The 23,511-nt window shown below is 37.7% G+C and overlaps 1 protein-coding gene across 1 annotated transcript in view; it reads left to right on the top strand.

Moving 5' to 3' along the window:
- The first annotated feature begins 3,051 nt into the window (after positions 1 to 3,051).
- The window catches only part of triqk (triple QxxK/R motif containing), a 36,151-nt gene continuing 15,691 nt past the window's right edge, over positions 3,052 to 23,511 (top strand). Inside the window, exons 1-3 of the mRNA XM_012868647.3 lie at positions 3,052 to 3,232; positions 7,759 to 7,833; positions 22,566 to 22,651. Coding sequence (XP_012724101.2) covers positions 7,773 to 7,833; positions 22,566 to 22,651 — 147 coding nt within the window. The 5' untranslated portion in view covers positions 3,052 to 3,232; positions 7,759 to 7,772. The remainder of the gene's footprint in view (positions 3,233 to 7,758; positions 7,834 to 22,565; positions 22,652 to 23,511) is intronic.

Genomic DNA, 23,511 nt, shown 5'->3' with positions numbered 1-23,511 from the left:
CAGGCAAATCCATCGTGCCTAGTTTTCACTCACAGTAGCAGTTGATGCTAATGCTTTACATATCTATCAGACTGACAGGCACAGCATGTTGGTTTGTTTCACTCAACGGGAGAAATTAATCACACACATTTAGTACAACAAGAGAACATTTGAGCTCTGCATTAACTGCACTCACGCTGCTTTTGATGGCCATATTAAGACAAAAGTCTCTGACTTCTTATTGAGGCTATTTGTTAACAGTTCTAACTTAACTGTCAGAGCAGGCTCTTTTCCGTGCGCTTGTGTGCCTGTGTGAGTTTACAGTATATGTTGTGAACAGTCAACGTCAAGTTTTCCAAGTTCTTTCCGTGTCAAACTTTAAAAACGCCTCTACCTGGACACGCGTGGCAATTTCCCTTTTCCCCCTGACAGCCTTTATGTGAATAAAAATATCACTAACAGCTACAGCTTGACGTATTCCTCCATGAAAGGACAGTGTTAAAGTGGTCCCCGCAAATGGCAGCTCCCGTGTAAAGTAAATCATAATACAAGCACATTATAGGCAGATTACATCTATTAGTTGCTGCTGAGCTGCATGCAAATGGCATGCCCATGGGAGAGCAGAAAATCGCTTTAAACTTCAATAAGTTACAAGCGGCGGTAAGCCTAGCCATAATCTGCACAAAACCCCAGGCAGCAGCATGGCTGGATGCAATTAGAGAAGAAATAAATTTCTACAGTGTAAACAAAAAGAAAGGAGAAAAAAAGAAAAAAAAAAGAAGAGACTTATGAAATAGAAAGGAGGGTTGTAGATTAAGATAGCCTTGTTTTTGATGGCTTTGGTTTCCTTTAACTGACATTGTTCAATGCAGTAGCTTTCTACTAGCACGCCATTGGTAGTGATCAAACAGTGATGTGAAGTAATGTGACTATTTTATTGGTGTGATGTGAGTTATTAAAAGCTTAACCTTTGGGGAAATGCAAAGATTCCTTCTTGTATGCAGTCATTTAGGTTTATTACATTTTTGCACAGCTCAGATGCGTGTTTCATTCCCATGCTTTGTCAGGCATTTTCAGTCGTCTGAAATCATCAGAACAATCCATTACATATACCGTTCCTTACTAAGAAATGTCCACATATCGATGTTTAATCACATTTTTAATCAGTCATGATGAATGCACGGTTGCACTCGTGCAACAAAAAGGAACCTTGTTGTCCTAAATTAAAAGTGATCAAAAAAAGTTAGCAAATCAGTTAAAACAGTTAGCTGTCTTGGCTGAGACGACCTCTGTGAGATACATCTCGTCTGCCAGCCTCTGACAACGAGGAAAGTTTCTCCCACTACTCACTTTAAGCTGTAAGATGTTTAAGATGTTTCTTGCATGCACGGCTTGTTTCAAGTCACCCCACAGCATCTCAAAGGAACAGAATCTGGACTTTGACTTGGCTTCAGGACTTTCCATTTCATAATTCTTAGCAAGTCCTTGTTGGATTTACTGAAATGTGTTGGACACATTTCCCTTAAGCACCCTCTGATACATATCAGCACTCACAGGGGATTGTATGATGTTGGGCTGGCCAGGTCCTTTCTGCAGCAAACTATTCCCAGACCATGAACCTTTTCCCTCCATGCTTAACAGGTGGCATGAGATTCTTTTCCTAGAATGCTGGGTTTGATTAATGGCAATGATGTAATCCTCTCTATTTCCCAAATAATTCAGTTTTAAACTCATTTTCTTAAAGGTTGTCTTGCTGACTCCCAAAAAACCGCTCTTTGTCTACATTATTTTATTACATTATTTAAACTTGTGCTGTCGCTTTCTGATTGCACAGGCACATATTGTAGTAAGAGACTTCTTTTTGCATCTTGCGATCTGCTTTCAAGGTGAACTTGCTTGGATGGTCAGACCTGGGCATGTAGACAGCTGTTTAGAATGTCTTCCACGTGCAGACAATTTTCTGTATGGATCAATGGCTGATCTTGAATTATTCTGAGACTTTTAAATGTTTTACTAACCTTCTAAGTTGCCACAATTTTTTCTTTGTGAATGGATGTTGGTGTCTCCCAATTATTCCTCACCTCAACTTTTAAATAAAATTTTACAGAGCAATTCAATACATCAGTGCTTTAGTTTTCATGTTTAAATTACTTAATTTATATACTTATCAAAAGAATTTTCTTTGTGAATTACAGGTTACGTTTTTCAGTGTATGTTAATTTTTTTTTTTTTTTTTTTTTTGCTGCTCCTACATTTACATATTAGATGATTAATGCTTAATTAATGCTTTTTAACCTGAAGGGAGAAGTAGGTTTTAAACAAAACCAAATGTTTTTTTTATTTATTAATACGGTCCTACAAAAAATATTTGCACCTTTGTAGATTTATTCAATTTTGTCTTTTTTGTGACACCTAAACATATAAGATTATCCAACTAATTGCATTCATAACAAGGTTAACCTTTTATAAATGCTTTCTTCAATTAAGGATTTTGTTTAATGAAAGGAAATCTGTCTATACCTACCTCAACCTAGTTCACCCTATTTGATTTTTTTTTTTTTTACCCCATTATGACTCCTGTAATAGCTGTGCTTAAGCAAATTCTTTGGTTTATTTCTTTCTTTCTTTCTAAAGAAAGAAAGACCATATGGTCTTAATTGGTGTCAGCATAACCCGACTTGCTTTCAAGGTCATAAACAGATGGCCTGGCATTCAGATAAATCAAAAATACTTTATTAATCCCATAGGGAAATTACATTCTCCTTTGATATTTAGTAGAGTGAGGCATTTATCTTTCTTTCTTTCTTTCTTTCTTTCTTTCTTTCTTTCTTTCTTTCTTTCTTTCTTTCTTTCTTTCTTTCTTTCTTAAGGTAGATACACTTGGTATATGAAAAAAAAAAACAACACAAAGTGCTTCTGATGAGCTCGTCATTCTGAAGTGCTGAAGTGAAAGAGTGCTGATGTTTTGGAGCATAACACTCGAATCACGTGCTCCGAGAAAGTCCCACCCCGCTTCACACTATTGGTCAAACTCACGAGATCCCGTCTCTGATTGGACAGAATGATGTCCGACGCGGAAACCAGGAACCGTTTCAGGAAAAAGTGGTGTGTTGGCATCCTGGACATTTTTTGGGCTCAAACTCCAATAAAACAGACAATCCCGTTGCTCTGCGCGCTTACGTACTTCAGCCAGGCGAAGTGTGATGCCGACGAAGTTCGCCTAAACAGCTCGTATTCTCGACGACCAGGAACAGTAAGTATGCACGGTGGTGCAACGAGTGGAAGCTTTCGGCAGCCAAGAATATTATTCTTCACTATATCTTACTGAGATGTGATTAAAAAAAATATACATTGTTTTATAATATTCATTTTCTTTGTGGTGAGAAAGAGCATTTTTGCAGTAGTAGTTTTATTAATAATTATTTAAAGTTAACTAATTTCATTATTGTAATGTTCAAATGAAATATTTACGTTACAAAAGCATGAATGAGCAAAATTAAATAATTCAATTTATAAAAAAAATATTTAATTGGTTAATAATGTTAAAATTTTATCTTTTTTTATTGCAGAGCAGTAAATCAAGTCCATTACTCGATTTACTGCAGTTACCTTTTGTTCTGCTAATAATAATGTTCTCTTGGATCTGATGTTTGCCATATTTAAGTTTTTGATAATCAGGTTCCATACTGAAATCTCTTTGCTTGTCACAAACCTGATAGGAGAGAGCCAGAGCATATTGCTTTTAGGGACATGGAAATGCAGACGTGCCCACACCCCTTTATGGAGCAAGATTATCAGCAAATATTTGTAGTCCGTTTCTGAAAAAGCAGAGATTCCAGTATGTTGAACTGGTCTTACACCATGATCATTGATTGGCTATTTGGCTTGATAATGACTTTTGCAGGAGGTTAACATGACATCCACTGTGTTATTTTTAGATGCATGAAGTTTGAACCCTAATGATAACAGACACTGGACTGAAATTAACTTCTAAACTAATACTGACCCTCTTACAAACTTTTTTTTAAACATATTTAAAGCACATTTGAACCTTCTAAAGGTTCAAATGTGCTTTAAGGCTTTTATGAACTTAACAGCTTATCCTTTTAATATACACAACTGTGGCAATATTCTATTGACTGCCTTCTACAACTGGCCATAGACAGACAGAAACATGTGCATACAAAAGCCAGAAAAAACTGCTTTGCCATCCACATGAGGAAAGTTCAATTAAAAACATTTCATTTGTATACAAAATATTATAAAATTAGAGCCAATGCGTAAGAATAAACTTAAAAGGAAGTTCCCCTCTAAATGAATTTGTGCAGCCCAACATATTGTTTAGAGTCGTTTTGACCTATTTCAGCAAAGGGCCCAGGTTTTTCTAATCATGTTAAATTACTCCACCTACATTTAATTGTCACTATATTAGGTACACCTTGCTGCTAGTACCAGGTTGTATCCTTTGTTTTTCATATAGGATGTTCTTCCATATTCTGATGCTGGTTTTAAATGACAGTAAATTGTCTTCACTGCATCTAGATGCCTAATTGAATTGAGTTTCTGCAATGAGATCTGCTTTACTCATTGGTTTTGCAAGCAATTGAAGAGGTATAGTTAAAGTGATTACGTGTAAATGCCTTTTTTAAACGGTTATAGGGCTGCATGACGTGGGCGAACATGAGATTTCACCATTACTGATCCATACTGCAATGATAATTTTAAGATTAGTCCTTTTCCTCACTGCTTTCTTTCATTTCCATGATCTTCAATGTCCCTGCCACTCTTACAGAACATGGGGATCTTGTTCACTATGATCTACTGTATATCCATTGGGGCCATAAAACAACAGCAAAAGACCACTGAAAGGGCCAGATATGGTATTTCAAAGTAGCGTTTTATGTGTGTACCTAAAATACTATAAACTCGCAAAAATTGCATCGAAGCATTCCTTTGTGATTGCAGTTTTGCACAGATTGATTTTTCAGATGAGGATTGTCGATCCATATGTTGTGCAGATCCAATCTGAAATGAGGGTAATGCTACTGCCATTGTATTGTGGTAATTTCTGATTAAGTAGATAGCACAAGATGATACATGCTGCTGGAAATATATATATTTTTAAAGTACAGGTATAACACAATGTTGCAACACAGTAAAGCTATAGCTCAATAACTCAATAACCCCACTATTTGTAATCGTACACATTAATCCCCCCTTTTTTTTCGTCTCTCTCGTTTCCTTTAACTTGCTGACTCTGGTTTCTGACTGCCTGAGAACAATAGCTGTGCATATACCCTCCTTCTCTTGCTGCCTCTAACAGGGGTAGGAAATGTGTCTGTGAACAATGTTTTTAGTGGGCGGTTGAATTCAGGTGGCAGCAGCAGCAGCGGCAGCGGTCTCCCATGAGAAGGTATCAGTCGGGAGCAGCAGCCAGCCACGCTAGTTGAACATGCTAATTCGGTCTCTCTCATCCAATTCCCCAGCTGCTTCTCCAGACTTTCCCGCTCCTCTTTTTCCTCTTGGATGCAGATAGTTGCGTTTTTTTTTTCCTTCTTTTCTCTCAATCTAACTCACCTGCATACACGTTTTCCTTTGTGACTTACTTTTTATTACAATCTTCTTCTTTTTTTCATCAGGGCATACTAGCTGTTAAGTATTATTTGGCCAAGCTTGAGCAAGTGCAGATCTGCTCTTTAAGTTTAGACTTAGAAATTACGGCTCATCCAATAGAGGTTGCATATTCAATTCACATTCAGTTTTATTTTAACCTACAATACGGATTGATGGGTTTTGTTTGGGTAAGTGGGAAGAATTTGGCAGAAATTGGGCTGACAGACCACAGTACCTCAGGAAAGTATTCATACCCATGAACCCCTTTCACATTTTTCGTTTTAGAGGAATACATTTTATTTCACAGACCAATACAAAGTGATGCATAATAGTGCATTGCAAGAACAAAATTGTGGCTGTTGTTTGCTTTCTTTCTTGTTTTAAAGAAGAAAAAAAATAACTAAATCCAATCTGAAAAGTGTAGAGTGTATTTGCACTGAGCCCTTCAGAGTCAATACCTTAGAAACACCTTTTGCTGCAATTACAGCAGCGTGTCTTTAGGGATGTTTCTTTAACAGTTTTGCACATCTGAAGAATATGTTTTTACCTATTCTTTCCATTCTGAGCTGTAATCGTCAAGGTTTGCCAAAGATTTTCAATTGGATTTTGGTCTGAAATTTGACTCGGCCATTTTAACACATGAAAATACTATTAATCTAGGGTCCTTTTTCCTGCTGAAAGGTAAATCTCCACCCCACTTCCAAGTCTTTTGCAGCTTCTAACAGCTTTTCTTGTAGTTTTACCCTTTTATTTAGCTCCATCCATATTTTCCCTTCAACTGTGACCAGCTTCCCTGTGCCTGCTGAAAAAAAGCGTCCTACAGCATGATGCAGCCACAATGGGGATTGAGTGTTCACGAGGATAAGATGTGCTGGTTTTTCCCCACACATGGTGCGTTAAATGTTGGCTAAAACAAAATATTTTAGAGAGATCCTTCTCCCACATGTCTGCTTGCACATTACTTCTTATGGCTTGCCACTCTTCCATTAAGCCCTGATTTGTGGAGCGTATCACTAATAGTTGTCCTGTCAACATTCCCCTCTCATGGGCCGTTGGTCTCTGCACCTTCCCTTGTCTGGGATGTCAGTTTAGGTTATGGCCATGTCTTGGTAGGTTTACATTTTTTGACATACGCTTTCTATTTTCAGATGAACAGTAACCTAGGAATTTTTTTAAGGTTTGGGATATAGTTTTCTAACTTAACCCTCCTTTAAATGTCTTCATAGCTTCATCTATCACCTGTCTGCTGTGTTCCTCAGTCTACATGATGCTGTTTGTTGACTGATGTTCTCCAATGAACCTCAGAGGCCTCCATAGAACTGCTGGAATTATATTAAGATTAAATGACACACAAGATGTATTCTGTTGATTAATTTTGTGACCTCTGAAGGCAATTGGTTGCACTGGATTTTATTTAGCAGTATCAGAGCAAAACGGGCTAATTACAAGTGCACAATTATTAGACTTCTTGTGGAAAAAGTTGAAAACCATTAAACATTTCCCAGTTCAATTTGCAATTAGTGCTCTACTTCGTGTCTGCCTATCCCAAAAATCCCAATGAAGTACATTCACGGTTGCAATGTGATAAAATGTGGAAAGGTTCAAGGGGTATAAACATTTTTCGGGCATTTAAACTTTTTTTTATGTGCAGTGTAGAAAAAAGCAATTAGATCTTTACAAACGCATATGGTTTGACAGCAATTTATGGTCTACTGGGAGGTTTTTATTTCTCAACACAAATGTAGTCACCAGCAGGATACTGTCTGTATTATTCTTAGCTCTTTCTCATTATAGATTTTACCTCTGAGCTGTCAGAGTAATCAAAGAGAACTCACGGTGTGAAGGGAAACGGCGTTATACTAAACGAGACTGATAGGAAGCTCACACTGCGAGCCAAACCCACATGGAAGGTGGTGAGAATTAATTTAATTATGTGCGCCAGATGTATGTGAAAAGATAAACCATCTGGCTGATCAAAACTGACTCACTCTGTCTCCGTATACGATTGTGCAATTACTTGAACCTTTATGCAGATTTTACAAGGTATGTCTTTACCGCAGCAGAAACGGGGGGGAAAAGGAGCTAAATTTGATTAGGCTAAATGCTCAGGTGTGAGCGGCGAAATGCAGCTGTGATATGTTCTTTTTTTTTTTTGTTTCTTGTTAGACAGTGGAGGGAGAATGGGCAAGAAGGACGCCGGTGCCACCAAGTTACCAGTTGATCAGTACAGAAAGCAGATTGGTAAGTTTCCAGATGGATTCACACAAAGCAATCGGTACCATGCCGCATTTGATATGATGGCGTTGTAGCAAGGATTTAAAGAACTGTGTGAGTGTATTTATGTCATTCAAATGAAATGCAGCCAGCGTTTCGGTCGCAGTTTGAATGACTGGCGCTGTGGTGTTTAATAAAGGGCATTCTAACAAGATTGTCTACTAATTAAAAGAGCGGGTGTTTAAATTGAGTTCCTGGTGTTTTTTTTCTGAGTTATTGGGTTGATCTTTCACTTGTGTAACTCAGTTTCACTCATTCATAACTTATTGCTTTTTGTGGGCAACAGAAAACACAGTACAGCTAATATTACCAATCATTTGTAATTAAATGCCTCTGGGAAAGGCTTCACAAGTGTTCCACAGCCATTTTTTTTTTCTTTTTTTTTTTTTTTGTCTTGCAAAAATATTTTGTATTCCCAGAGACCAAAAGCATTTTTTGCTCTGTTGTTGTCTAGTTTTACTTATGTTCTAGTGAAGTATTGCATATGTTTTCTGTTTTCACTTTTTTTTGCCATGCTTCAATATTTTAGATCACTTGAGTAAATATAAAATGGAGTTTTCAGTTTATGATTTAATTTATAATAAGTTCAAAATCTATCCAAGCAACCTGGCCCTGTGCGACAAACTGATTTCCCCCTAAACCCTAAACTTGTAACTAATAACTCCTTTGGCAGCAATGACTGCCATCAAGCATTTCTGGTTTCTGGCAGTGTTTTACATAGCTCATGTGAAAATTTAGCCCACTCTTGTTTGCAGAGTTGTTTTAATTTGACCAAGTTAGAAGGATTTTGAGCTTCATCAGCCTTTTTCAGATCACGCCAGAGCATCCTACATAGTTTAAGTAATTACTCTTATCCCATTACTGATCTGTGGTCCGTGCTAGTTTTTAAAGTGCGCTCAAAATTCGCATGCTAATTTAGGTGGAAACACGCCTTTTATGTCCTTTGCTTAAATCTGTGCCTCTTTATTTGTCTGTTGTTCATGTTTAATTCTGCTTTAATTCAGTAGGGCTTGGGTTCATCATCCATCCAATGTTAATACTCCCTTTTCCTTAGGGCCGTGAAGGGGGCTGCATTCTTTAGCAACCATTGGGTATACTGCGGGCAAATTACCAGTCCATCACAGCAGTTCATCATTTCTTTGCTTACTAAAAACTCATGACTAAAACTGAGGCAAAAGACTCATTAGAAGCTGTTGGTAGATGCCTAAAACTCATGTCACGTTCTTTTTTTTTTTTTTTTTTTCTTAGATTGGCTGGATAGTTGTGAGAATATGCAGATAAACAAGGCTGACAGACCTTACTGCAGATCATTGCTGTAAACGCTTTATCGAAAATATAGTTTAATTTAATGGTCTCATTAGAGTATTTTTCCTAAGAGAAGGAAGATATCTTTATTCTGTACCCCGTTTAATTGAGATACTTCTAGGGTATTGTGGAACTGCGACCATCATCACTAGGCAACAGCAGCTGCACCTATGCATGGGGAGCAAGAAATAATGAGACAGATCAGACCGTGTACATGCTGGTATTAAAAAAAAAAAAAAAAAAAGAAAAAAAGTGAAAGGCTACTTAGGAGTTGCAACAATACAATGATCTGCTGGTTATTTGTAATTTAGTAATCTGAAAATAGTCACTACACCATGTTATTGACTGGAAATGCATTTTAACAATACTATTACTATTACGAGACATCGAGTCATGTGAAGAAACTAGAACACCCCATTAAAAATTGAATTTTTAAAATAAATGTTAGCGTATATCCATGCACATTCTTCCTTTATTCATCTCTAGAAAAGAAAGTGATTTAATTACAGGTAACCACACAAAACACCTTGCTTTGGTCATGAATCAAAACACACCAAGAAAGAAGTTGTTTTCTAACTGAGGAAAAGTTAGGGCACACCACGCTTTAATAGCTAGTTTTACCCCTTTGATCGAAATACTTTTTGTCGCCATCAGCCAGTCTCTGTTTCAATCCTCATTTTCTGCTGTGAGATGGCTGAGGGGTCTCTTGCATGTTCAGCCCATTTCAAGGCCCCCCTGCAGAATCTCAATCATATCAAAATCTTGGCTTTGACTTGGTACAGATCGTTCTATTTCTTAATTTTCAGCCAGTCCTTGGTGGGGCTGCTGGTATGTTTTGTGCCATTTGTCGTGCTGCAGGGTCCACCTCCATGCTTCAAAGACAATATCATGTTCTTTTCCTGGAATGCTTTGTTTGGTTTATGCCAAATATGTTCTCCGTTCTGGTGTCTAAATAATTCAGTTTTACACTCATCTGTTCAAAGAAACCATATTCAAGAAGTCCTGGTCTTTGTCTAGGTTTTCTCTGGCAAACTTTAGTTGGGCCTTCTGGCTTTTCTTATAGAGCAAAGGTTTCCTCAATGCTCCTCTATCATGGAACTTTAATGAGGCATAAAATTTCATATTAACAGTAACAAGAAGCTGCTGTAAGTCCCATAATTAATTTTTCTTTTAGACTTTTTGGATGGCCAGACTTAGGCATATCCAAAGTTGTTTTGAATATCTGCCACTTGAAGGATGTTTTCCTTACAGGGGAATTGCTGATTTCAAATTCATTTGAGAGCTCTTTAAACCCCTTATGAAACTCGGCAAACTTACCAAGCTACTAAACTCCTCTTCATTCTTCAGTTTCAGACAACTGTGTCGACCTGACATCTCTGGTCACTCTCACCCTAAATTTACAGTGCCCCCGCCCTGCCGTTTGTTGCCATTGGTTCCAGTCCTTATTTATATTACGAATTCTCCGTTCTGCTGCAGAACCACACAATTTAAGCCAATCCTAAATGCGGAAGTCAGACCAAACCAGCTCATTCTGTGGAAGTTAAAACGGGTAAAACTGCTTCACTCTTTGTTTTTTTGCATACAGGCGTTTTGATGAGTTATGTTCTACAACGAGTTAGTACATCGAGTGCAGAGGAGATTTATTTGTTGCTTATTGGTGCATTTAATGTTTAATCATTAGGTGTTGATCACGTAAGTTATAGCCCGGTAATTGATCTAATGTATACAATTGTTAATACACACATATTTCAATAAAAATACATGTATAATCATTAATATGACGAGGGCTTTAAGAAAATCTAGTCTGTATTTGGAGAATTACTTTGAAAATGGAGATTGTGGTGCTCATTCAGTTTTTTGTTGGTGCGATGTGATCTGTGTGTATTGAATCCAGCCGGGCTCCGGGTTCTGCCAAAAATAGGATTGGGTCAAATTTTACCGTATGGTAAACTGCATGTCGCCCTGTGGAGGCAGTGGAAATACTGACATTGATTATAATCGGGCATATTTGCACCAACGTGGGGCGTAGAGGAGACTGACACTGTTTAAATTGGAGGTCAATTCAGTCGATTAAAAGATATGCATATTTTGTGACATGCTTTTTTGTGATTGTTTTTTTTTTAGCCATTTTAAGAGGTAATAAATATGTGGTTGTCCTAATTCATTCCTCATCAGAAATTACATTTAAAGACAGCACTTTCAAGAAGATCTTAAAGAAACGCTCAGTGAAATTTCACCATTAGGGGGGCTGTTGAACGCTGACAGTAGACCAAAACAAGATGCGTCATAAGCCGCATCGAATCACATCTAACAAGAATGTAAGACCAACAAAAACAAACATTTGACTTCATGCTCTTACTCATCTGTTCAGAGACAGGAACCACGCGACCAATATTAATCCTCGTTTTGTGTCTTTACTTATATGACAACTTCTTTGCCAAAGACCGTTGTTTTTAGTGGTAATAATGGGTTCTGATCGTCTACAGGTGAACGTTTCAATCCGCTGGACGTGCTCTCTGCCATTTTGCTTCTACACTAAATTGTCCTGACGGTGGCATTTAATAGGCAGGGAGTGGCTAAGCCCTGATGAAAGCTGTTCACATGGACGTATGTGCACTTGTGGCCGGTCCGGCTTGTAAACAAGAGACTGGAGAACACCAATGAGAGATGGTGTGTGATGTCATTCCATAGCCCATCTAAAAAGATACCTTTAGCTCTAACTAGCTAAAATAATGAATTTTTGCTTATTGCTCCTTTAAAGTCTATAGTTTATTTTTTATTACTTGAATTCCTCAGATTTATTAAAGTTGATATTAAATGTCCATCTGTCCAAGTATAGACAAAGATGCAAGCTGTTAGGTTATTTAAATTTTTTCTCATACTGGTAATTTTCAAGTCACTTCTCTGTCCACCTTATTCTGGGTCCTCATGAGTAAAACCTAATATGTAAAGTTGGCATAAAATTTTCTAATCAAATAATCTGTGGGTCAAACTTGATTTGCTCATTCACTAACTCTACAAAAAAAAGAGAGCCCACACCTCCCAGTTTACATTTTTATGACTTGAAAAATCCATTGGAACAGAAGAATCATACATGCCACATGCATGCAATTTATTTACGTGCCTTTTAAAAGGTAAATCTTCCCAAGAGATGCACATACTCGAAGATGTTTACAGCGAAGTCTTTGCTGCACCATTTATTGTATTGTTCTGAAACACTTCCTCTCAGCGGATGATTGTTTTTTGCCCCCCCGCTGATTCACGTCCTCAGATTATTCTGTTGTTCCTGGTGTTTCTTCTGTGTTAACAGGAGTCACTGGGGTCTTTGTCTCTCTTAAGCAAAATCATTTCTGGTGGCTTGTTTTGCCATCGTTTTATTCTTTTACTATTTTATTGCTAATCTGTGATTTTCTTTTGTCATTCAGAAAAAAAACACTTTGTCGGTCTGAGTGGAGTATTTGTTTTTCTCTGTTTTGTGACAGCCTATTGAAGCCTGAGAAATGTGCATTCCTTTTTTCTACTCTACCTGGCTCTGATGTGTTTTTCATGTAGTAATAGAAGAACAACCTGATTTAGTCTTCTGATATTCTTTAACCATTTGCTATTATGTTAAACCTTGCAGGTTCAACAAACATAACAAGCTCAGCTTCCACCGGCACTTTCAAGAAAAAGTGCTGGAAATTTTTATTTTTCTCCCTTCCTAGTTTTTTTATTGTTTTTTTGGCTGTTGTAGGTCTTTTTTTATTAATATATTTTTTTTATGAACAAATCTATCATCCCACTGTTTTTAACAACCATCCTTCAAAACAAACTGAAAAGTGTGTAGCCGATGTAGAAAATTGCAATGTTCTAAGATGGCAAGGATTTATGTAAGAGGTGGAACGGGCAGCACATAGTAGTTTGAAATTGTAAAACGTGGCTTACTCATTCAGCAGTAATCCAGGGTGATTGTTCAGCTGTACCATCATCTCTGCTGGAGTGCTTTTGTCATGTCTGATGGCCATCAAAAGGCTGCTGTTGACACTTTCCTCTTAAATACCATTATTAACCCTGTTATAATTGACTGGCCTCGGGGTGGGATGGATTCTTACGTGGAACTGCAAGTGTTAAATCTGTCCATGTTGTAATTACTGTTGCCTGTTGAAAACTGCCCAGATCCATCCACAGAGGCCCAGAAAGAGAAGTTGGTCAAACTAGAGTAACTAGTTACTAGATGGCATATTTCTGTGGTACGGCTTTTTTCTTGTTGCATTTATAGCACAGTTGTTAACTCATAGGCTTTTATGTGCATAGGTTAAAAAGGGACTAGTCTTCTCTGTTGCGACGATCCCGACTTTGAATTTGCGCAGGTATACTCTTCTCATATACTTTCACAAGAAATAAATATGTAATCTGGATGCGTTTGGGATTACTTCTCCAGTTACACTGTAGGGGTATTAAATATATAGTTGATAATCCTGTTTAGAAACAATTTTTGTTACTGGGTAAAATCGTCCTTTCATCCTGCCTGGTTCAGTCAGCTGCTACTGGTCACTTCTGGCATTAAACTCAGGTGCTTTGTCAAATTAAATAGCTAAGATTAAAGGGAATATTTCTGATAGATACATTTACTGGATTCAGTGGTGTGCATGGAGAAAAAAACAACTCGTGACTTGGAGTAACTTTTCACCAAAAATACGGAAATGTAACTCACCTTACAATGAGTTGAAAAGTTGAAAAAGAAAAAAGCATTTAAAACAACCAAATCTCAAAAAGGTGATTTGTCAGGCAAGTCTCCTTGATATTTTCTAAAGTTCTGTTTTGGTCCCAGAACTGAGCTCCTCAGGACCAACACTTCCAGAGAAAGAGTCCTCAGTAAACGACAGCTCAATCAATCGGAAGCGCACCGTGCTCCCTATATTTTGAGGACTTAGATTGCGCTGTTTTCTCTATGTCCTCATTTGGAGAATTTACAGCAAAAAGGCAGAATTTGCAAATACCGCCTCGCCTGCAACGCTCTGCAGCCAGTCAGCGTTGACGATGGTCTGCATGTGAGGTAAACAGCTCTGCAACATGGCGAGTGACGCGTTAATAATGTGACACAGTGAAACCATGATGAAATTTGTTGCTTTTAATTGTCAAATTTTATCTATTTTTATCTATTCGTTGTTGCAGCCCTACTGGCTTGAGGAGCATGGTCAGACTTATGGGCAAAATTAACTGGTCTGAAACATCTCAACTCATTTTTTGTGGCCAAATGACCAGCGTTCTTAATATAATTGGACGAGCCTTCAACTAGTCAGATAAAATGAACATGTCATGTAGGGCTAAGCAACGTACCTCAACAATAGTTATCTCATTTTCTTATCAAATACAAACTGTGATATTCTTGGATGTCTACTCCTGTTCTGGTTTCAATTAAATGGCAAATTTGTATGAGATGCGAGTCAGACACCCCTTCCTCCTCCTTCCCCCGAGTGCTCAATCAAATGTGATTAATTTTAGCTAATACCCCCTACCTGTCTCATTATGCTAAGCAGAGGAATGGATCAAGATAAAAACTAATTTCACCACACTCTCATCAGACACCATTTAAATGCAATGTCAAGCCAGGCAGGAAAAAAAAAAAAAAACACAAAACACTAAGTGGATTGCTGGGCCAAGCCACTTTCATCCTCTTGCTCTTCCTTTGACATTTAATTAGAGATTACTTCAGTGGCAGGTACGGTCGTACTCTTTGTGAGCCAGGTGCTTTTCTGCGCTTGTGCTCGGACCCATCAACTTTAAATCATCCAATGAACTGGTTTGATTTTTGGAGTTTGAGACCCTATTCAGACTTGGAGCTAACATTTGTCCTAGCTAATTCAGATACAAGAGGACCAAGACATTAACACAGTTCTGAGTATCATAAGCATTGCTACCTTGAACTAATACTCGAATAATAAAAAAAAAAGTCAGTCTGGTGAGACCCATCCACATGAAGAAACAGTAGACCAACTCCACAGTTTGTCTTAACGACCAATATAATGTTAATGTCCCAATGTTAATGTCTCTCTCATACAGTTAGTGTGTGAGTTCACCAATCACTCCCTGGTTCAGCACCACAAAGCTATTTTTTTTTTTTTATTCTCACTGCGGATCTCTTCAACAGGTTGTCACCTTGCTCCCTACTTACTGTAAAGGAGTTAGTGAACCAGTCCAGCTCCTGAGCAAGCCTCAACTTTCCTGACTCGGAGGATATTATAAACCCATACCCTTTTAGCTGGTAGATGTCTCTTCCTCCTCCTCCTCCTCCTTCTCATCTGTAAACCTAATGCCAGGGTTTTCTTCTGACAGCTTGACAGATACATTTTGCATTCACGTCTGCCGCTGAAAAACTCTGTACTTTTTTTGGGTAACTTTTTGGTCGCCTAGCAACTATTGCCAATTTTGGGTAATATTTGCATGGGTGCCCCCTTCTTCCCTTCTCTACTCTACATTGCCAAAGCAATTGCAGTGCTGAAGCCCATCCTATGTAGATGCGGCACAAATCTGCAACATTCAAAGCCCCATGTTCTACAGCTGCTAGCTCAGTTGTCTTGAATAGGACCATAAAACCTAACATCTGCTTAATTTTAGGAGTGAAGAAACGTATAATTAAGAGAATTTCCAGCTCTCAAGTTTGTGTCCTTATGTGTTTTTTAGGGTAATAAAACGGAAATAAAAACATACTTGAGATGATTTGAATTAAAAATGAGTTGCCTGATGAGGCTAACCTTAGTCTAACTTAAATATGTAAAAACCAATATCAATAGATCCTGTAACACAAACTTGTGTATGTTTTAAAGGACATATATCATCCATCCATCTATTTTCTAACACGTCTATCCCTATTGGGGTCACGAGGGCTGCTGGTGCCGATCTCTAAAAGGTCAATATTGAAAACTTATGGTGTAAACGTTTGAGTTCAATTAAGTAAATATGTTTTATTTTTTGTTGTTTTTCTCCAGTGAGGATAAAGGTGTCTAGGAGAAATGCTATCTGATAGGAAATAGCTAGATACCCTTTAAACTGGCACTTTGTGACGGGATTTAAAAGAACACTGAGAGACCAGTCTGCTTTGAATTCAAGGAATTTAAACTTCTGGCAACATTTAGGATTTTATTTTTGCTCCGGTCCTGACCAGTGTTATTACTCATGTGCAAAGACAAATAACAACGGGTGCTGCCCAAGAACTTTGTCGTTAGATCATCATATTTAATTATAGCGACACATGCAGTGGTTCTGCAAGCCTCGCTTTGCTTGTCAGAGTTTAATTACATTACCATAATGTATCTGTTAAAAAGTTATGTCAGTGATCATTTCTGATACTCTCCTCCCCAAAAAGTCAGTTTAAGCTTTTGCTACATATGTGATGGATGAAAAGGAAGTTGAATACTGATATCCAACCAGATGGCTGCTGCATTCACACACAGCTTGTTTTAGCTCAGATTAGCTAATCATGAGGCCAGTTATTGTTGCTCAACATGCAGGAGGAACATTTGAAGACTGTAGTTGTAGCTTTAACATGAGTCCATCTGTGGACATCAGGAGAGATGTTTTACTGCAATTTGGCAAAAAAAAAGAAGATAAAAACTGATGTTAAAGAAAGCAGTTCCTTACCAGATACGTTTCATGCTCTTAAGCTGTAGTTGCCTCGTCGGGTTGTTTATTCCCTGTTAGAACTATCATTTCATATCTGTGAGCTGTGTTGTCTCTGTATTCTTCAGCTTTGAGTTGATTCTTCCCTTAAATCTAAGACTCTTGATGTTTCATAATCTGGTGGGGAGAAAGTGGGGGACCGAGTGTTTCCAGTGGTTGGGCTTTGTTTATTGTGGTGAGAACAGTCATTCCTCTTCACCTGTTTACATTCTTGAAGCTCACCAACATTTTTTGCAAATATGATCTTTGCAGCTGAGGGTCTTGCCACATTTTCCCTCTTTCACCGGTAACATCCATGCCTCCATTCAGCATGTTCTCATATGAAATACTTTTTTTTTTATCCAGAAAGTATTAGTTGTTCTGTTTAAAACAAGATGTCTTGAAATTTGATACAGAATAAATTATTGCTTTCATTCTGTGTAGTTATTTTATTAATATTGTGGGTCTCTGACTATGTAACACCTTTTACTCTACTATACCTGAGTGCAACAGTAACATTTCTGACAGCGACTTACAGTTGCCTCTGAAATATTTTTGGCGTCACCTACGTTATTAAAAAGCTGCTGTTGGCATAGAAATGAAGAACACAAAGAAATTGTTCCGAACTGAGAGCGTCCCTTCATTGTGTTATAAGAGCAATGTGCGGGCTGAGAATATTAAGATAAATCAGTGATAGCTGTGAAAATTGGTAAAGTTTCAAAATATATTAATCCAGAAATGATAAGACATTTAATCGTGGTCTGATTAACCTCTCCCGACAGATTTCTGTGAAGTATTTGCGCTCCAGCATACAGGCACTTCCTTGTGCAGATCTCAGGAAAAACTCAGAGTTCAGTAGCAGGGTTGTTTCACAGAGTAATTTGTTCTCATAATTTGACTCCGGGTAAAGGTTTACTGAACCTACTCAAAAAGCCAGGGTATGCAGGAATTACTCTGACTATTCACTAACCTAGCTTTATATATATATATATATATATATATATATATATATATATATATATATATATATATATATATATATATATATATATATATATATATAATATACACACACACACACCATGGTCTGAGTGAATACTCAATTCTGATTGGCTGCTGGGTGCCTGATTTTTTTTCTAAATTATTGCGCTGGCTCAAACGCGAAGACTGTTGACAGATGAAATGATACTTTCTAAGTTCTGTGACCAGAGCTAGTTACCTTGCTAACGCCTCCCAACTAGAGATATTAAATAGTTCTCTCAGCCGCTTCTTGTGAAAAACTTACACTTTTAACTGTGGAAAAAAATATTAGAGTATCAATAATTGATTTAATATTTCTTTCTTTCCTAACTGACCATGGTATAAATGGGATAATGCCCTTCGATGTGTCCATTATCAGAAATTAATGGACTTCATGGAAGCAACACCTCCGCGTGAAAATTAATAAATAAATATATAGAACCTATAAGCATGTGTTTGGCTTACTTTATATTGTGTCCCGGTCTCTGCTTGTCATTTGATGTTGCTTCAGTCATTTCAGCTGTTGGCAGTGTGCAAATGTTTGCAAAATTTGTGTGAATAGTGAGTGGAGTGTGATGCTCTCCAACCAAATTTTCCCTTTCTACTTTCTGACAAGAGGAAGACACATCTAGTGCCCCCTAATGAATTCCCACTAGCTCGCTGTCTGCTTCTGGCAACATGCTCCCCATTTCTATTAGTCCCTCAGAGTCAAGAAGGGGTGAAGGGAGGGGTTTTGTACCTCAAGAAGTGGAGAGAAAAAAGAAGGAAAGAATCTGACATCTCAGAAAAGGTAACAGGAAGAATGATGAATATAAACAACAAAGGAAAGTGTCTTGTGAAACAGAGCATTAACAAAGAGCTCATGGTCATTCCTCTTTACTGTCCATTGGATGAAAGAGAGACTTGATTTTTAGAATAGGATGCAAAAAAATTTTAAACCTTTTTTTTTTTTTTGTAAGGCTGTTGTTTTTCAAACACCTTCCTTAACGACTCCAGGATTATGTCCATCCTAACACTGGGAGTTGGAGCTGCAGGAGTTCTCTGCATATGACATTACCAAGGATGTTTTTCTGATTTATACTAACATATAGCTCCATTGTTTCTACTTCAGGTTCTTACCAGAAAAGCAGAATGATGAGCTGTTTGTGATCACGTTTGTGGAAATTAAATTGATTCAGACTTACCTATGCTGGATTTTAGGCCAAAATCATTTATTTAACATTGTTTTACAAAGTGAGGATGGTCATCACAGCTCCTTCTTGTAATGGATTAAAACAGTCTTCCTAACATGTCAAAGGAAAACAAATTATATTCTACAACATATTTGGTTTGGACAATCATATTAGAATTTTGTTCAAGCAATGCATATGAGCTTAAATGGAAGAACTATGGGCTTGTAAGGGTGACGTAACAAGCACACTGCATTGTGGGATACCTGGGCATCGGGAAACTGGCTTATGTTTGTTTACATAGCCTTCATCTTTGTTTTCTGGTTTGAAAAAAATTAAAAAAATTATACAAGCATGCTGTGTCAACTGTCACTCATTAATGCCATCGCTTCGGGAAAAATAACGATGGATTGGGATTTTTAAGTTTATCAGCATGGAATCAAAGCCAAGGAGCTTGGATCTCTGAACTACCAAATAGATGCGAAGTGGAATCTGGATAGCGGCCAATAGACAACCAAACCTCACTTTCAACACTATATCCCGATACATATGTGTATTTAGGGCATTTTCAGACTGGTAAGTTTAAATCAACACTTGTGCTGTTTTACATGGAGCTTAGCAGGCTGCTAGTGTTAGCCAGCTGAGGCTAACAAAGTAGGAGTAAAGGAAAGCTTTTTTTTTTTTTTCCTTCAAGGCATAGGAAATTGATTTTGATCATTACGACATAAATTGTCCTCACTCCTTAGAAGTCATCTGTAGGCCTGTCATAACAAATTTTGCTGGACGATAAACTTTTCTAAAAATTATCGAAATAAACCATAATATTGTCATTTGGAAACATTTTTCAACTAATATGATAATGGCATAATAACCCAAGTACACCCTTTCGACATATCGGCTCAGATTAATTAAGCGGTTGCCCGCCATCAAAACACTCCCACAATGCAGCGGTCGTGTTCGGTTTTGACACCAATTTAAATTTTTTTTCAAACTAGCGTTTCTCTGGCTCTCCCTCACGAGGCTTTCATGCTAAATTTTGAGCATGTGCCTACTTGACACAAGATTTAACTCCTCCTGTACGGAGGACATGCGAATGGAGGGTTAGGTAGAACCTGGCGCACCGTACTGAAACCTTTTGGTATCCACTCTGAGAGAGTGCATACACAAATAATCAAGCTTATTTTAATTATGTTATTAAAATATAGTTGTAGTCCCCCACACACAAGATGATCAGTTGTGCCTTAACTATAAGAATGAATAAGACAGAATGGTGACGTCGCTGTAAAATTAACATACCATGCCCAGACATAGCGGTACTCTGTGAATTTCCCACAAGGCTTACAAATTATTCACCGCCTGCCCATCGCTATCATTTTTCTAACTGGATATTTTAAAGGAGGACTATGTTGGAAAAAAAGGTGAGGGTATTTTCTTTGTTTTGCAAGGAAGAAATCACATTGACAGGAACTGGACAGTTCTTTGCAAGACACCTCAACAAGAAATATAACCTAAAAAATGTAATGATGTCAACTAAACTAAGCTTCTACACTAATTTTGTCTAACACCTCTCATAAAACTGTCACCAGTTATTGACAAAGTTTGAAGCACCACACGTTTTACTTCTCACAACTACACACACTCACTGTTCAGCAAGCTGTTGGCGTTCAACATGTTGTTGGCGAAGTTTCCTTTTCCTGCAGTGTGATGTTACCAAGACAGCCGGCTCTGCCTCATGTTAAGCATGGCTCATTTTTGCTTTGGCAGGTGGCAAGTTTGCCTATAAATATGAACCGTGGGAGTTGATCTCAAAACGATGTCAAGTAAGCAAAGGTGGGCAGTTCAGGTTAGAGAGATTTGTTCTATTTCAGACTTTAAATTACAGACATATGGAAAACATGACCATGACCATGACCAGTGATTTTTTTCTTACATTTCCTGGCTTGCAAATTGTTTTAAACTGAACACTTTTACTGATGCTCGGGAGTGTCATTAAAGCGTTTGCTTACTAGAAATTATCAGCACTGTCCAAAAAAAGCCTAATAAAATTCCTCAGTGGGGTCTTACTGATTTCAAACCAAAGACTTAATGGCCATAGCTGGCTACTTTGCCTACCCGTAACCCTTGTGATGCATAGTGGATCATTTTTGCACTGTTTTATGACGACAAGGATGCAAAATGATCATTGTGTGGTTCTGTTTTTAAATATTAACACTCAGCAAGGTCCTTAAGTTGTCACCTAAATAGCTTAAATTCAGCCAAGCTGCATTGCAGAGCAGAGTTAAAACTCACTGTTTTATGTGATGATATAAAAGCGAAGGTAATTACAGTAAAAAAAAAAAATTTGAGATTTGAAATATTGTGTCCTTTTAAATATTTTGTCCAAGTATTTATTTGCAATTGCAGTATTGCACACAATGACATTCCAATGGATGGAATAGATATATTGTGCTGCTCTATATTTTAGTATAATCTTGAATAGAATAATCAGAGGTTATGCCATAAAGTATGTTTAAGCAATCACATGTGCAGATCATCATCTAAACTTGCTTCCCTTTGCATGGTTGCGTGGGGGCTGGTGCCTATCTCTAGCGGGCATTGAGCAAGAGGTGGAGTACACCTGGATGCCAATCCATCAATTCAGTTTATTTATATAGCCATAAATGACAACAAATGTCATCTCAACGCACATTACTTAGTCAATTCTATCAAATGATACAGACAGATTGTTTAAAAAGTTTATTCTCTTAGGAAACCTTTAGTATTTACTTCTCCTGGATGAGCGTGTACCAACAGTGGACAGCTGCTTGCATTGTGTTGTTGACTGTGCAGCAATCCCTAATACTGGGCATGCATGTAGCGACAGTAGAAAGGAAAAACTGCTCTTTAACAAGAAGAAACCTCCAACGAAACCAGGCTTGGTGTGTACGGTTATCTGCCATGACCAACTGGAGGCTTGAGAAGACTGAGCAGAAACACAAAAAACACAGAAGCACTAAACCAGGAGTACTTTCTATGTGAAAGAAACGCAAAAGTTAATGGCAGTACTAGTGTCAGGAGAGGAACACAACTAAGTGGATAAGCTCTGAGTCATCACAGGGCGACATAGTTTCTTTAACTCCAATTTTTCCATGAAGTATGTGAAGAAACTGAAGCTGCGGAAGAGAACCCTTGCATTTGCGAGGAGAACATGCAAACTCCATGTAGAAAGAGCCAGGGTGGGGATTTGATCCACGGACCCTCTTTGCTGCAAGGCAGTTGTGTTAATGACTGTTTCATCATGCAGCCCAGTTTTGCTGTTATTGGTAAAATACAATTATAACTGCTATCTAAGTATTACAAAAAGGTTTATGGTTTAAAGCAAAAGCTTATTTAATTTACACCCAAACCTTAAGCAGTTTATCAAAAGTTGTCCACATCATTGCAACACCAATGGTTGCCTACCTTACACCACTGACGCTAGCAGAAATGTGCTGCCACCCTTTTGCTAGCTCGTACACATATTGCCTTTTTGTTTGATCATATTCTCATTCACTCATCAGATTTCTTCTTGTTTTCTCCTAATTTTAGGTAAGCAAGACTACAAAAAGACAAAATCTGTCTTAAAGTCGACACGGCTGAAAGCTGAAGCAAAGAAAAACTCCTCCATATTCAGGGTAATATTATCTCAGCAAACCTCACTCTCCTCCAGTGTAATTTGAATGTCTATTACATTCCTGTCTTCCTGTGTGTCTTGGTCTATCTAGGATTCTTCTCGTCTGTCTGCAAGCCATTTGTTTTTCCTATTTGTCTAACTACCTGATTGAAAATGTGGCTCACTGGGCTGTTTTTAATATCCCAGACATTTTGTTGTGCTGATTCAGGAACTCACTGTAGTCCTTTTGTAAAAGGAAACGATATGCACCAGATTTACTTGAAATGATTTAATGTAACCCTAATCCCACAGACGTATTTTAAGTTCTAAACTAAATTGTTCAACATGGAATGAAAAATACAGCTGTGGTATTGGGTGTGTACAATAATGCATAACTTTTGTTTAATATTAAGAAAGCGGCACATTGTTACATTTGTTCACATCTAACACGCTAGAAAAGGCTTTGGAACTCCAGGGAATTACAAATATGGACTTTTTATGCTATTTAGTGGTAATTTCTATCATTACATAAAACAATGACCAAAACCTCTTTTAATGGTGCCATGGCATCTCTGTATAAACTACGTCATGTAGTTGATATTGCTACAAAAGTAAATTCTTTTATGGAAGAACTTCATAAAAAAAAAAAATAACATCACCATTTTGTAGTGGATTTGAGTCATCAAATGCCAAATGTACCTCCTTAGTAAAAGGGTTTGGGTATGGTAATGATATGTGGCTGTACCTAGTTGACTTCACTCTGATTGGCTACAACCATATTGGGAAACTGGTCAAACCCACCCGACCCCCTGCATCCACACCTCTCTTCTTGGCGCAACACTCCGTCACAAATCTATATTATGGTATCATAACTAGTGGAAG

This window comes from Fundulus heteroclitus, chromosome 13 (assembly GCF_011125445.2).
Source record: "Fundulus heteroclitus isolate FHET01 chromosome 13, MU-UCD_Fhet_4.1, whole genome shotgun sequence".
NCBI lineage: Eukaryota > Metazoa > Chordata > Actinopteri > Cyprinodontiformes > Fundulidae > Fundulus > Fundulus heteroclitus.
Note: the sequence above shows the minus strand (reverse complement) of the source record. Positions and strands in the feature narration are given on the sequence as shown.